Below are 15,742 nucleotides of genomic sequence, written 5' to 3'. Positions count from 1 at the left end.
AGCTTCATGATGCCTTGTTTTGAAATCGTCATCACTATATAAGTCGTTATTTAGGGTTTTTTTGCGCACAAAAACTATTCTCATCGCTTCATAAAGTTATTGTAGAACCACTGTAGTGAGATGGACTTTGTAACGACGTCTTTAGTACCTTTTAAGGGGCTTGAGAGTGAACCGTGCATTGTGCCAATGGAGGCCTTTCAGAGCCATCAGATTTCAACTAAAATATCTTCATTTGTGTTCCGAAGATGAACGGAGGTCTTACAGGTGTCGAACAACATGAGGGTAAGTAATTAATGACAGAATTTTCATTTTTGGGTGAACTAACCCTTTAAGTAGAATATAATGAATATATAGGCTAATATAGAGCATATATTTAGTGAAAGAGTTGATTTCTCTAGTGAATACAATTCTGTGGACACTGAATGACTGCCTGAGGTAAAAGTGATGCTAACGTTACATGACATTGTTTAGTTTATTGAGGTCTTTCCCCCGTTGAAACACTGATTGAGCGATTACACCACATATATACATGACAGTAAGTTGTAATGTATCCTCTACATACCCTCAGATGGACATTCATGTTTATTCTTTAGGAAGAGATGATCGATTGCCTTCACAGATGATCGCGTTGCGCGGCCGCTTGAACTGTGATCAGTGATCAGTCACGCCACATAGAGCGCCAAAACGGCATGTATCGTTTGAATTTCGTGATAAAATGGACTGAATACTTACTATGTTCGTGTGGGAACTCGGATTGAAGAGTGTTCTGCGCTTAAAACGAGCCGACTGTGACCCCCCGAATCCCCCCCCACCTCCAAAAAAACTCTCCGGTTCTACGCGATTCACATGTTGACCCAGTTGACCAAGAAAACGGCGATTGTCGCCGAAAAGCAACAAGTTTGCAGGTGTGTAATACCGAGAATACCAAAATCAACTGCAGGTGGTCGATCCTTTTCCTATTTAGCAAACACGCTCTGTCAGTTTAAATCTAGACTAAAAACACATCTCTTTACTATGGCATACACATAAAACACTTTTTCAGTTAAATGATTGTTAGGCTGCATTAGCTAGGTCAGCCGGTACCAGGAACACTTCCCATAACACCTGATGTACTCGTTACATCATAAAAAGAATGGAATCTACGTTAACGTTAGTCTCTCCGTTTATTCTGAGGTTTACTGCAGTCAGCCGGATCTGGGCCGTATCCAGATCAGATGGTGGACCTGCGCCTAGACATGACCAACGCATCCCTGAAGTGTCTGCAGAGACCGTGTCAATTAGACTCCCCCTGAAATTGCCTCATCGACACGGCATCCTCAATAAACCTCTCTCTGGCGTGAGGACTCCTATCTTTTCGAATATTCCTATCAAATAAATTGCCTTATCGACACAACATCCTAATATACCGTCTCCGGCGTGATGACTCTGATATTTCGAATATTCCTATCTAATAATTGCTTCAACGACATGGCATGATGGCCAGAGGAGAACTGGCACCCCCACTGAGCCTGGTTTCTTCCAAGGTATATTTTTCTTCATTATGCATCCTGATGGAGTTTTGGTTCCTTGCCACTGTCGCCTTTGGCTTGGCTTGCTCAGTCGGGGACAGTAAATTTTCAACTAAATATTCAAATGCATTTTCAACTAAATTACTGATCTGCCCGCATTTTCACTGTATGATAACTGAAATGAGCTGATGACATCATGACTTTCTCCAGAGCGGCTGTACAGCTGAATCAAATTCTGTAGCATTATTTTCCTGTTTAACACTGTGAAGCTGCTTTGAAACAATCGGCATTGTAAAAAGTGCTATATAAATAAAGGTGACTTGACTTGACTAAATGTCCGTTTTGTGGAGTATCCTCATAATGAACTTAAAGAGTTGTGAGGAAATGGGACGCGTGTGATAGCTGCAAGGAGCAATTACAGCACTGCAATGGTAGATATGCTGTGACTTAAAGTGCCCCAATTATGCTTTTTTGAATATTCTCTTTAATGCAGTGTGTAATGTAGCTGTCTGTGAATTTAAAGTCTGCAAAGTTGTACAGTCGAAAGAGCTCGATAAATAAAGTTATTGTCTCCCAAAAGAAAGAACCGACTCTGAACCGCCCAAACGAGTCGTCAGGAATTCCAGTCTACGCAGAAACACATTTGCAAGTTATTACTGTTTTAGCAATAGTACTGCTAATCAGCCGTGGGCCACTATTACCTAAAACTGTGTCCATTGATGCAGATTGTCGTTGAATAATGATAAAGGTCTTCATTGGCTGCCCTGTGAACAACATCTACTTTGACCCTCAAACACTGTAGCTGCGATTTGTGATGTGTACATGCCGAGAAGCTGTTTTCTGCACGGCAAAAGCAAATTCTCTTTGGAAACACTTCCAAAGGATGAGGATGTGAAGAGCTAGTGGTTAAAATCACCACAGCGATACAACAGCAGGATGACCTTTTGACGATTGCTTCTCAAATCTCTAACAGTACTTACTTTATTTGGACTAACTTGCTCCTTAGAATCACAACCTGTAGGTTTGATTAATGATTGATGTGTATGTTTTCCTACCGGGTGTTCAAAATGTGCGGTTGTGTGATTTATATTGTGTAGGTCTCTGGCTTACCGGATAACTTGCGTTATTACCATTTTGGCAGATTGTCTGTCGTTCTTACTACTTTGAGTAAAGATAAAGGATGGAGAAAGATTTGTTAACTTAAATGTTACATCAGTCATGCACGTTAGTGCTGGGTTAACATATGCTCTGTTATTGATACAGTTCCCGCATATGCATGTGCAAATTAGAAATATACATATGGGTTTGTTGAGGGACATGCTCTTGTTAATACTGATGGTGAGGAATTACAGCTGCAACATCTCATAATGTACCTCAAACTAGAGTTGTCAAAAGTACCGACCACGATACCAAGTCGGTACAAAAATGTTAAAAATGTGGCGCTTTGAGCGCTGTTGAGCTGGAATCGCAAACACCTCTGACTGGCCATTGTGCTCACGCGCTCATTGGATGTGTTTATGATTGGCTACAATGATCAACGCACCGGAGCGTTTGAAAGCACACGGAAGTGTTTGAAAGTGTTTTGAAAGCGGAAGCGGGAGCGTTTGAAAGCACAAGCAGGCGTCGACCAGCAGGCCGGTAGGCGCCTGCATTCAAACGCTCTCGCGTGTATCTGTGCAAGCGCTCTGTGCAAAACGTCCTTAATTTATATTTATAACATGTTTTTGAAGCGCTAGTCATTGTAGCCAATCACAGACATATTTGATGAGCGTGTGAGCACAATGGGCAATCAGAGGTGTTTACGATTCTGCTCAACAGCGCCACATTTTTTAAAATTTCAGTACCGACTTGGTATCGCGGTCTGTACTTTTGACAACGCTACCTCAAACTGAGTAGCATCACTGAGACACGTCCTGCTCAAGTCGTCTTTGTGATGGAGGTTCGGGTTGAATAACTAGTTCTTTCAATGTTTCATCGTCAGACTCCCGCTCGGATTGATATGGTAAAATCGATGTCATCGTTACCGTCTTTACAGTGCAGTGTTTCCCCTACCATTGTTCAGGGGGGGCGCCCCGCCCTCCCAAAACGACCCGCCCCCCCTGAATGAGTGACAAAAAATATTTGTCATTACGGTCGACAATAAGAATTGCCCGATGGTTCAGTGCCAGCGTGAAAGACACTCCCAGAGCTGCATCTTCACGGAAACTGGTAATTTGCGCATTTTTAAGCCTTGCCAATTTAAATATTCAAGCCAAGCGCTCATAGACGAGAAAGTGTCTCTCAGTTTGATACTCGCGAAGGGCAGCAACACAACACACACACACACACACGCACGGCCACGCGTCTCACAGCGCGCGAATATTCACACAAAATTATATCAAAATGCCTGTCTTGTTGAGTATCATCGTAAACATAGTCGGTTAGGTCTTTTAAATCAACGTAAACATGAAATTTGCCAGTCACCGCCAGCATTTATGGTCAAGTTTGTAAGTTTGAATGGTCCACAGAATATCTAAACATGCAATATATCAAAAGAAAGAACAGACCCACTGTTTTATTCCAGCTTCATATATTATATTTTTAATCAACACTTGAATGTTGCAAGTTTCATGAAAAAGCAACATTTTGAGCATAAAGCTGAAAAAATCACGTTTTTGTAAAAGACTAACGTTACGTCTGAACGATGAACAAAACACAGATGTTGTAGATGGAGTCCATCAACAGCCCAAAGCTTGACAGTCCTAGAACTCGTCCTGGGTTGACAGTTCATTCAATAACATTAGGCAGTTGTGATGTATATGCTGTTTAATGGTGATGATCGCGTTATTTTACATATGCATCTGCTTATGATATCGCACGTTGCTTCTTTGGCAGTGTTTTGATCAGGAGATTCTGTTCTCGTGCAGGAAATGAACTACAGCGCCCCCTACCGTATAACAGTGAACACACGGAAAGCCGGAAAATATCGTCATTGGATATATAAATATTGAGATAACAAAAGACAAAAAAAAAAAAATCACTCACTGCTCTTGACTGAATAACTTTTAATAAGGATTAATCTGTATTTTTATGCAGTGACATATAATTTTATGCAGACTATGCAGTGATATTTTACATTTGATTACTATTTTTGTACCTGACAATCTAGTTTAGACCTACATGAAAATAACTTTATTTCATTTGTATATGTTTGTTCTGCTGTATTTATTTGTGCTTTTGCTCATAATTTGATTATTTGTTCTTATTTTATTACTGACGGTCTTTAACAATATAAAAAAAATATGAGTTAGGATATTAGTTTTTAGAGTCATAACCTTATTTATTAAGCTTATATGGCTCAAAAACAATACTAGGCCTATTTTATTTAATTTGTCTTTTTTTTTTTTGTGGTGGGGTCAGTGAAAATTCTGACAGGGCAAGTAAAAATTTGAACCCCTGAAAAAAATCCTTAGCATTGAGCCCTGAAATATATTCCCCCCCAAAAAAACAACAACAAAAAAAAAAACACGGATTTGCGTGTAGTAACTTAATGGTAAAAATTTAAAAATGCAATGGAGAAGGTGACGAACCTAAACAGGCAAAAACTAGGGTTTTTTTTCTTAAAAGCAACAAAATCCAGAGCAAAAACTCAAGCTAAGCCAACCTCTGTTGTGTTGTAAATAGTTGTGTGATGTATAAAAAAATGTTGTTTATATTTATTTACCAAATTAATTAATTTATTGTCTATGGCAACACCGAGTATCCGTAACATTCCCGCTCCGCGACACTAGTAGTTTCGGGAGGTCGTTCAGAAGGACCCTAAACGCTTTAACACAAAGCCAACGGCCGGCAATGTTGGGCCGTCGCTGTCGGCCCAGTTTTGGCAGTGTGTTCCAGACCTTTGCCACTAGCTGGACACACTCAGTCATCCGAAAAAAGCCATTGACTATGTTAATTTGGGGTCAAAGCTGTTGGTGAGATAAAGATCACTGATTGGCTGTTCGGATCAGCGAACCAATAAACGAGAATTAAAATAAAAGTGGCGAAAGTCAAGATGGCACACATATCTGTATATCCGTATTTGTACATCTGCAGTACTAGTTTTGGTTTGCCTTTTTGAAAGACGAATACAGACTACTGCCACCTGCTGGTATGGAGAGTTATTTCCTCTCACACACACGCGCAGAATGTACATGCTAGTTGGCCATTGGCTGTAGTCTTCGAGGTGTGTTCAAGCACAAGTTTTTGGCCTAGAAACGACAGTGACGCGAGGCAACAACAGTTGGATTTTATTGACGATAGTTATATTATTTGAAGTCCATACCTTGCCCTTGGTTGGGTTTGTGTAAGCTTTCAGGCGAAGGCGGAGGTCATGAGCCGTGTCCATCAGATACTGTGAGGATCGAATCAAGATCTCGTCCACTGGACCGGCTGTGGACCAGTGAGCCTTCATTACAGAACTGCTCTATAAGGAGAGAAAAAGTGAGAGTTAAAGATGCGTTTTTGTTCCTGCTCTACTGGAACTGCACAAACTTTCATTTAAAAAGATTAAAAATCAAATGTAAAATGTGAAATGAAATAGACAACTGAAAGTAATGGTATTAATATTAATAATAATAATGATAATAATAATGTCAGAAATGCATATACCAAAAAGGGATGGAACAATTAACGGTTCCACGATAAAGCACGATAAAATGTAGTGACGGTTAGTAATATCGTTTAAAAATTAATTATCATTAAAACCACGCATGAATATCATGATTTTGAAAATTTGCGGTAAATCCTGTCCAGTCAGCGAGCGTGCAACGTTGCTTTTTGAATGAGAAGAAATGGCAGAAGGCAGTGACAGCACTCGGGGGATTGTTCAGCCTTCTAAAAGGACCACATCTGAGGTGTGGTCATATTTTGTTTTTTACAAAAATCCTGAGGGAAAATTAATCATAGATGGTCATCCTGTCTGCAGAACATGCCAGAAGAAAGTCGCTGTAATAGGGGAAACGGGGAAACGTGTCAAATCTGCGAACACAAGGCAAGTGGACTTTGACCTCAAAACCAAAACTACGTCTGGTATTACTACCACTCACACGAGCCACTTGGGCGGTTGAAACGTATTATAGTCTTCTCAAAAACCATCTGTTATAATCGTGTTGCACATTATAACCAACCACACACGTTTCTAATAATTAGAGGTGTTCAGATTGGCCAGAGTTTTGTTCAGAGCGCGCTGTAATCTGCGCTCAAAACGTGCGATGTACCCAGGAGATTCATTCATCATGCAGTGGTTGACTGTTTTTGTTCTATTTCAGCAGCGAAAATAGTTTCAAACAAACACAGCAGAACCATCTGATATGAATAAAGTTGGCTTTACATTCGAGATCCGGGAATTTAGGGACTGTCTCTAAAAACGTGTATACCAATCTTGTATGTAACTTTAACTTCAATAGCATTTGAAGAGAATGACTTGCAGTCATAAAACCAGCTGTAAAGTGTTCATCTAGGTGTCAGGTATGATGCACACCTTTTGGATTTTTGATATTTAATAAAATAAACTGTCAAATCATATGGAAATATGGATATGCATTATTTCACTAGGATACTGTTTGGGCTCTTACACAAAATATGCTAGATTTAAATGTGTCATAGCTGAACACTGATGAGAATATTGCTTGAGAATATATTTACAGAGATAATATTAGAGATTATATTTACGACAAATTATTATTATTTATGCGTTATGAGTTGCTATTGACGACGGCCATTATAAGGAAGGATTTATAGCATTATAGCTTAAAGTGCATAGAGCTGCTTGATTTATTTGTTGTTTGTTGATTTTTTGAAAACTTGTTGAAATGTTTTAAATGTGTGCATCTGTTCTTTTTGAACACTTTCATCTCATTTGAAGAAAACCGTGATAATATTGATAACCATGATAATTTGGGTCACTATAATAGTGATGTGAAATTTCCATACCGTTTCATCCCTAATACCAAAGCTGCAATTTTTGCCTAAATTAAGATTTTCCTATATACATTTTAAAGACACAATGTTCAAAATTTACTCACCCCTCATCTCATCCAAGATGTTCATGTCTTTCTTTCTTCAGTCGAAAATAAATTGCGTTTTTTAAGGAAAACATTCAAGGATTTTTCTCCACATAATGGATTTCATTGGCAACCAAAATTTTGAAGGTCCAAATCAATACCGTTTCAAAGGAAGGGCTTCAGAGGCCCTGCATGATCCCAGACGAGGAATAGGGTCTTATCTAGACAAACCATCGGTCATTTTCTAAAAAAAAAAAAAAAAAAGTTAATACTTTTTAACCTAAATTGCTCATCTTGCGCTGTACTTCCGCCTACGTGACCTTTCCGCCATGATTACGCAATCCGTGGCGAGTTGCAGAGCAGCACAAGATGAGCAATTTAGGTTAAAAGCTATATACATTTTTTTGTTGTTGTTGAAAATGACCGATGGTTTGTCTAGATAAGACCCTATTCCTCGTCTGGGATCATGCAGGGCCTCTGAAGCCCCTCCTTTGAAACTGCAGTGATGTGGACCTTCAACATTTTGGTTGCCATGGAAGGCTAAGATGTGGAGAAAAATCCTGGAACGTTTTCCTCAAAAAACGTAATTTCTTTTCGACTGAAGAAAGAAACATCTTGGATGAGATCGGCGAGAGTAAAATATCTTTAGTAAATTACTTTAAGTAAGACTTACTTTAATTCATCAAGGATGCATTAAATTGATCCACAGTGACAGCACAGACATTTATATTGTTACAAAATAGCTCAATTTTAAATAATTCTGTTCTTTTGAACTTCCTATTCATCTAAGAATTCTGAAAAATAAATGTTGTATATGTTTTTAACAGATAATAACAATGTTTCTTGAGCAGCAAATCAGCATATTAGAATGATTTCTGGAGGATCATGTGACACTGAAGACTGGAGTAATGTCATCACATGAATAAAACACATTCGCATAGAAACGATTTCACTTGATTATTGTTCTGACTGCATTTTTGATGAAGTGTTTATCGTCTCACCTTCCCCAGCAGGGACCAGGTGTGTTCACACAGGTGGGGGCAGATGGGAGCCAGCAGGAGCGTTTGGTTCTCGATGAACAGGAACACAAGATCCCTGTGCATGCCCTCGATGGCCAGCTCTCTGTACTTATCCTTGGTGGCCTTCAAAGAATCAAGAACTTGTTTATCATTTATAGTCTCACTGTTAGTTTACACTGAAGGTTTCCTGACATATCTCATGGAATGACACAATTTTTTATATTGTTCTTTTGAATTAATATTACTTCTGCAGATATGACTATTCATGACTCTACCCCACATTCACATGCATTTAGATGTTGATGTGAAGGATTGTGGATGTAACTTTGTATTCATTACCTGGAACTCAAAAAAGCCGCTCTTCAGCGCCTCCTTGTACATCATTCTCTCATAGTGCTGCTCTGTTTTAATGATGCCGGAATTCATTTCGCTGCAGACAGACACAGATCATGGTTACATTTGAACAAACAAACAAATAAGACAATTTTTTCCAGATAAAATCGGCTCTATGCTTGTCAAAAATTATGTATGTGTATGTATGGATGGATGATGAATGGAGTTTAGGGTCTGTAAGACTTCTTAATGATTTTGAAAGACGTTTCCTATCCTTATCAAGGCTGTATTTATTTAATCAATAATACAGAAAAAACAGTAATACTGTGAAATATTGTTACAATTTTATAGAATTCTTTTTTTTTTAATGCAATTTATTATAGTCAGCATCATTGTTCCAGTATTCACACACGGAAGGCAATAACAAGCTGGATAAAGGCGTTATTTTGATTTTTTTTTGCACACAAAAACTATTGTCGTCACATCGTAAAATTATTGTAGAGCCACTGTGGTGAGATGGACTTTGTAACAACGTTTTAAGTGCCTTTTATGGGTCTTGGGAGTGTAAATGTACTGAATGCCAATGGAGGCCTATCTGAAGCCTTTCTCAGCCATCAGCTTTACACTAAAATATCTTCATTTGTGTTCCGAAGATGAACGGAGGTCTTACGGGTGTCCAACGACATGAGGGTGAGTAATTAATGACAGAATTTTCATTTTTGGGTGAACTAACCCTTTAAGTACCTTAAGAGATTAAGTACCTCAGGAATAAGTGTTAAATCCTTTTATTCTCAGATAACCAGACAGGACCAAATATATGTTTCAGCTAAATAAGATGTTACAAATACTTTTATCCAGATTTTAATAATACTTTTCTTGTACATTTTCTTCTGTGACAGAAAATACATCTGTCCACTCCAGTGGACTTCATGCGCCAAAGGGTATATTGTGCCTATTGTGCACTTTATTTAGATTCTGCCTTATTTTGTATGTTTTAGTTAAAATTATGATATAATTTACACTTGAATAGCTTGAACACTTGAATATTAACAATAATCTTCATATTTTATCATTTATTTCAATGCTTACAGTCTATATTTATTTATTAGGTCATATAAAAGTGTAGGCATATACTTAATTTTAAATATTTCATAATTTTATTTTTTAATTGGTGGAAGAAGGTAAATCAAATGCGATTATTTTTGATACTAGTTTTAATTGGTTTCAAATTGCCATGTTCAACATTACGTCAGGTTACAACGTTTATCAAATGTCATCTCTATGGTTGTTGTTTTTTAATGTTCTTATGTGTATTCATACTATTTGCTCATAGTTTTTTTTTTTCAGACTAAACAATGAGTCCTATTGAATCACTTTTTATGCCGTCGATGAATGGTGTCCCCTGCAGTGGACAGATATGCAACTCCCTCAAAATAAAATATTTTATTTATTATTATTTACTTGTTTAAAAGTAAAAACAAACATAAAAAAAAAATACTTTTTGATTCAATAATTCATGCATGAAAGGGTTTTAAATTAGTAATCAAAAAGCATGTCTAATTAATTGAAATCGTGAAACTTATATAATTTAACAACAATTTATTCAGATTTCAACAAAAAATACATGATTAGGGCAATATGAAATAGACAATTAAACTGAATTTTAACAAAAATAAAATAAAACCTGAGTTTTCTGTTTTAAGTTTTCTGGATTCTATTTTAATGGTTTAAATCAAATTTAATAATCAAAAATCAAGTCTATTTAATTGAATTCAACAATTGTTTTTTGTTGTTGTGTATTTAAATTTTTCTGGCAATCAACTGAAGACATTTTTTTATTATTCCTTAAAAAATAAAGTTAATAATATTTTATTATTATTAGGGCTGTCAAAAGATTAATCGCGATTAATCGCATCCAAAATAAAAGTTTGTGTTTACATAATATATGTGTGTGTACTCTGTTAATTATTATTTATATATAAATACACACATATTCATGTATATATTTAAGAAATATTTGCATGTATATACTGTATATACATTTATATAATATATATAAATATAAATGTTTTATATATAAAAATAATATATTTTTCTTAAATATATACATGCTTGTGTGTGTATTTATATATAAATAATAATTAACAGAGTACACACACATATATATAATGTAAACACAAACTTTTATTTTGGATGCGATTAATCGCGATTAATCTTTTGACAGCCCTAATTATTATTAGTGTAAGTATTATTATTACATTGAGACGTAGCTAAATGCAACTGTACAACAGTAATATATTTCTGTCACAATTTCTTCAAGTTAAACCGAACTTTTATTTTGACGGGTTGCCGTGAACACCTTTGAGTTTCTGTGTGTTTATGATATGACGATAATTTTTCCCTCAAATGAAACAGTGAAACGCTCATGAAGTGCCATAGTGTGAATAGACCTCCTGCCTGTGATTATTTCTAACGCCAGTGTTACCTAATAAACACTCTGTCATTAAACGTGTCCGCTGGTCCGGTCCTCAGGTTGTTCTGATTGGCGATCATCTCTTTCACCCATTCCACCCATGTAAAAAGGCGCAAAATCCCCGCATCTGCCATGGCCTCAACGAAGTTAGCGTCCTCCACCGTGTCCCCTGCGTCAGCCAGAGCCAAACGCATCCCTAAGACAGACAGATTGCGATGGATTGAATGAGGTTTATGGCATTCACAAGCTTAAGTCTCCATTACAGGTCACTTAAAAGAGCATCGAGGACAAGTACACTCATTAATGACATACGCAGACCCTTACATGCAGGAGGATTAAATCTATTCCTGATTCTGGCACTAAATAAGGTAAGAGTCTGACCACATGGAAGTGTTTGGCCGTCCAGTTAGCCGGTATTTATGAAGGACTCACCATCTGCTGAAAATTTGGCAATGGCTTGACTCAGAGTGAGAAAGTTGCCAGTGGATTTGGACATCTGGTGGATATAAACACAGCTCATTAGATCGCTGAAGAGGACACAACACATAAACTTCATAAACTTCTCCAGCAGTGCTGTTATTGTTCAATAAAACTATTCACAATCCTTTTCATAAATTCAAATAAAGCTGACAGAAGTAAAACACTAACATTCACTGAATGTAATAAATAAGAAACACAAAACAACAAAAGCCTGACGAAAATTGAATACTGTACAACTAATACTAAAACAACAGTGTACCACATTTATTTTTCTAGATTTTAATTAGCACATTATCTTCAATATTTTATAGAGATTAGATGTCTGTGGAAATGCTCCGTCCCTCACGATTACACAGAAACTAAACCCCTTCAGTGAAAGCTACAGTTAGAGCACAGTCTGCGCATGTCGTGAAGCCACACGTTTCCTGCCAGGGAACTGAGGAAACTCAACTCACCTTCTCAGAGTTCAGCAGAAGATGGCCGTTGGCACGTACAGCTTGTGGCCATTTTCCACTATTAAAAAAATGAATGAAAAAATTAGCAAAAGCCTGAAAATGTGTAGCAATGCAAAACTCAACAAACTTAAATTAAACTGTTGAAATGTAGCTATTTATCCGTCCATCTTTCCATCAATTCATCCATCCGTCTATGATTCCATCCATTTGATCTATTCCAGCCGTCTATCCATCCATCCATCCATTCATCATCTATCTATTCATCCCCCTCAGTCTATCTATCCATCCGTCTGTCTGTCTATCTATCTAACTATCCGTCCATCCATATGTCTATCCATCCACCCACCCATCCATCAATCCATCCACCACCCATCCGTCTGTCCGTCCATCCATCCATCTGTCTATCCACCCATCCATCCGTCCAGCCACCCATCTGTCCATCCAGCCATCCGTCCGTGTATCCATCCATCCATCCATCCATCCATCCATCCATCTATCCATCTATCCATCTATCCATCCGTCCACCCATCCATCTATCCGTCCATCCATCCATCCATCATCTATCTATTCATCCCTCTGTCTATCTATCTATCCGTCGGTCTATCTGTCTATCTAACTATCCATCCATCCATCCGTCCAGTCACCCATCTGTCTATCTATCCATCCAGCCATCCGTTCGTGTATCCATCCATCCATCTAGCCATCCATCCACCTATCCGTCCATCATTCCATCCATCCATCATCTATCTATTCATCCATCCGTCTACTGTATCTGTCTATCTATCTGTCTCTCTGTCTGTTCAGCCGTCTATCCATCCATCCATCCATGTCTATCCACCCATCCATCCGTCCATCCATATGTCTATCCATCCACCCACCCATCCATCAATCCATCCACCACCCATCCGTCTGTCCGTCCATCTATCCAACTGTCCGTCCGTCCATCTATCATCCCCTATCCATCCATACATCTATCCGTCTGTCTGTCCGTCCGTCCGTCCGTCCGTCCGTCCATCATCTATCTATCTATCTATCTATCCATCTATCTATCTATCTATCTGTCTGTCCATCCATCCACCCGTCCATCCATCCATCATCTATCTATCTATCCGTCCATCCATCCACCCATTCATCCATCCATTCGTCTACTGTATCTGTCTATCTATCTGTCTCTGTCTGTCCAGCCGTCTATCCATCCGTCCAACCATCCATCCATCCTTATGTCTATCCACCCATCCATCCATTCATCCATCCATCATCCATCCATCCACCTATCCGTCTGTCCGTCAATCCATCCATACATCTATACGTCTGTCTGTCCATCCGTCCGTCCATCCATCCAACCATCCGTCTATCTATCCGCCCATCCATCCATCCACCCGTCCGTCCGTCCATCCATCATCTATCTATTTATCTATCTATCTGTCCAACCATCCATCCATCCATCCACCCGTCCGTCCATCCATCATCTATCTATTTATCTATCTATCTGTCCAACCATCCATCCATCCATCGATCCATGTCTGTTTAAATGTGAAAAAATGTACAATTTGCACTGCAAAACGTAAAGTAAGTTGAGATACACATTAAAAAATATACTTTACATTACAGTTTCTCTACAAAGCGCACAGAAAGATTTCTACGGTTTTAAGATTTAAACTCCATTGTACCTGTCGTTGGGCCACATGGCTGCGTGATTGTAGAGGTAGTAGGAGAGATGGTTTGGCACCAGGTCCTTCCCCGATACTCTCACGTCTACAGGGTACCAGAACTCAAACTCCCTCCTGAGCTTCAGCAGGTGCTCCTTCGGGATGTCCGTCTTTGGGAAAGGTGTTGTTTTGAAGAAGATGTAATCCCACACCTCTCTCGTCATCTGCTCGGGTCTGGGGGGAGGAAATGTGTTCTTCTGTATCATTTTTAGTAAGTAACAGCGAACGTGTATCAGGACATTCAGATGCTCAGGAACAACATTTTCCATTTCATTTTTGATCTCAATTAGATTCAAAGTGAGCCTGTTTAATGCAAACTAAATTAAATATTAAAAATATGAGTGAAGTTTACCTTTTAAATCGTCACAATTTCTAATTTGACTCAATGTAATATATTGTTTTCCATTATACTACTGCTTGATTAATTACTTTTCAATATAAAGCACTGCAGAAAGTTTTTGTAGTCCAGCCCTAGGGAAGTTGGCATCACCCTGGGTTCCTCAACAAAAACCCAACAGTAATTTGTCATTGGCTTTTGGAATATTGCAGAAAATAACCATTGTGAACAATAAAAGTTTATGCTTCCTTTATGTTTTTTACATCATGATAATCTTTAGAGATGCTTCGATCAGCATTTTTGGGGCCGATCACCGATTACCGATCACCAAGATCATGATCTGCCGATTGCCGATCACTGCCGATCACAGAATGGCAGGGGAATGGCAATCTTTTATCTACAATCTTGCAGGGGAATGGAAATCTTTTATCTATAATCTTGCAGAGTTTGCACCATTTGTACAAATGAAACTAACTCTAAATTAACTGAGTCAAGATCTTGAAGAACCACCAAGTGTTTATTTTAGAAAATGAGATAACTTAAGGCTACTGTAGGCCATCTTTCCCAAATAAATGTATATAATAAATGTATATAATTATCTCACCTAAATATTTGATCATGCAGTGCATTTTTGTTTTTAAAAACTATTTTTCAGGTAGGTCTAACATTAGTATTGAGGTAAGAAATACTAAAGACATTTAATAAGAAATCAAATGTAAATTAAATTATTATAAATACATTAAATTAGATTAATCCTTACACTTAAGGTTGCAAAAGTTAGTCATTCAAGAGCAGTGAGTGTCATAAAGGTTCATCAAACAACACAAAACAAAGAGAAACTCAGAGACAGCAGCAGTTTATTCGACAGCTGTCACTTTAAGAGCGAACATGGATACGGTTACAGTTGCACAAATGTTCACTCGCTAGTCACGACGGGTTTTACGTGAACACTCGTCAAGACGGTCATTTAGTACATACATTTGTGTGTATCTGACCATTTCAGCGCAATTTGTACTCGCAAGCTTTTTGTGAGATGGCCTGGGTGCAGGGCTGGACTGGGGCTAAAATTCGGCCCTGGCAAATCCAGCCCATCCGGCCCATGAGTTCCTCTTAAATGTTTTTACTGGGGTTAGGGCCTTAAATTGGAGTAAATGAATAAATCTAGGACAGGGACAACTAATGATGGATATTATCGAATTTACTGCAAATGCAGATAACAAACGTAATATTGCACTTTTGTCACACAGAAAGGCACTTGACAGTAAACCACTGATTTTGAGCTAGGATACATTAAAGTGAATTTACTGCTTTTAAAATCTGTCATCATTTACTCACTCTCATGTCGTTCCAAACCTGTATGACTTTCTCTCTTCTGTGAAACATAAAAGAAGATATTTTGAAGAAT

At 38.1% G+C, this 15,742-nt stretch overlaps 1 protein-coding gene across 1 annotated transcript in view; it reads right to left on the bottom strand.

Moving 5' to 3' along the window:
- Nucleotides 1-15,742, bottom strand: part of lars1b (leucyl-tRNA synthetase 1b) — a 68,726-nt gene that overhangs the window by 17,598 nt on the left and 35,386 nt on the right. Inside the window, exons 20-26 of the mRNA XM_079835918.1 lie at nucleotides 13,962-14,174; nucleotides 12,292-12,349; nucleotides 11,789-11,852; nucleotides 11,369-11,552; nucleotides 8,890-8,980; nucleotides 8,533-8,673; nucleotides 5,812-5,952 (exon numbers count right to left, since the gene is read on the bottom strand). Coding sequence (XP_079692044.1) covers nucleotides 5,812-5,952; nucleotides 8,533-8,673; nucleotides 8,890-8,980; nucleotides 11,369-11,552; nucleotides 11,789-11,852; nucleotides 12,292-12,349; nucleotides 13,962-14,174 — 892 coding nt within the window. The remainder of the gene's footprint in view (nucleotides 1-5,811; nucleotides 5,953-8,532; nucleotides 8,674-8,889; nucleotides 8,981-11,368; nucleotides 11,553-11,788; nucleotides 11,853-12,291; nucleotides 12,350-13,961; nucleotides 14,175-15,742) is intronic.

The sequence above is a fragment of the Gobio gobio genome (assembly GCF_949357685.1).
Source record: "Gobio gobio genome assembly, chromosome: 14".
NCBI lineage: Eukaryota > Metazoa > Chordata > Actinopteri > Cypriniformes > Gobionidae > Gobio > Gobio gobio.
The sequence above is the reverse complement of the archived record's forward strand: the minus strand, read 5'-3'. Positions and strand labels throughout refer to the sequence as shown.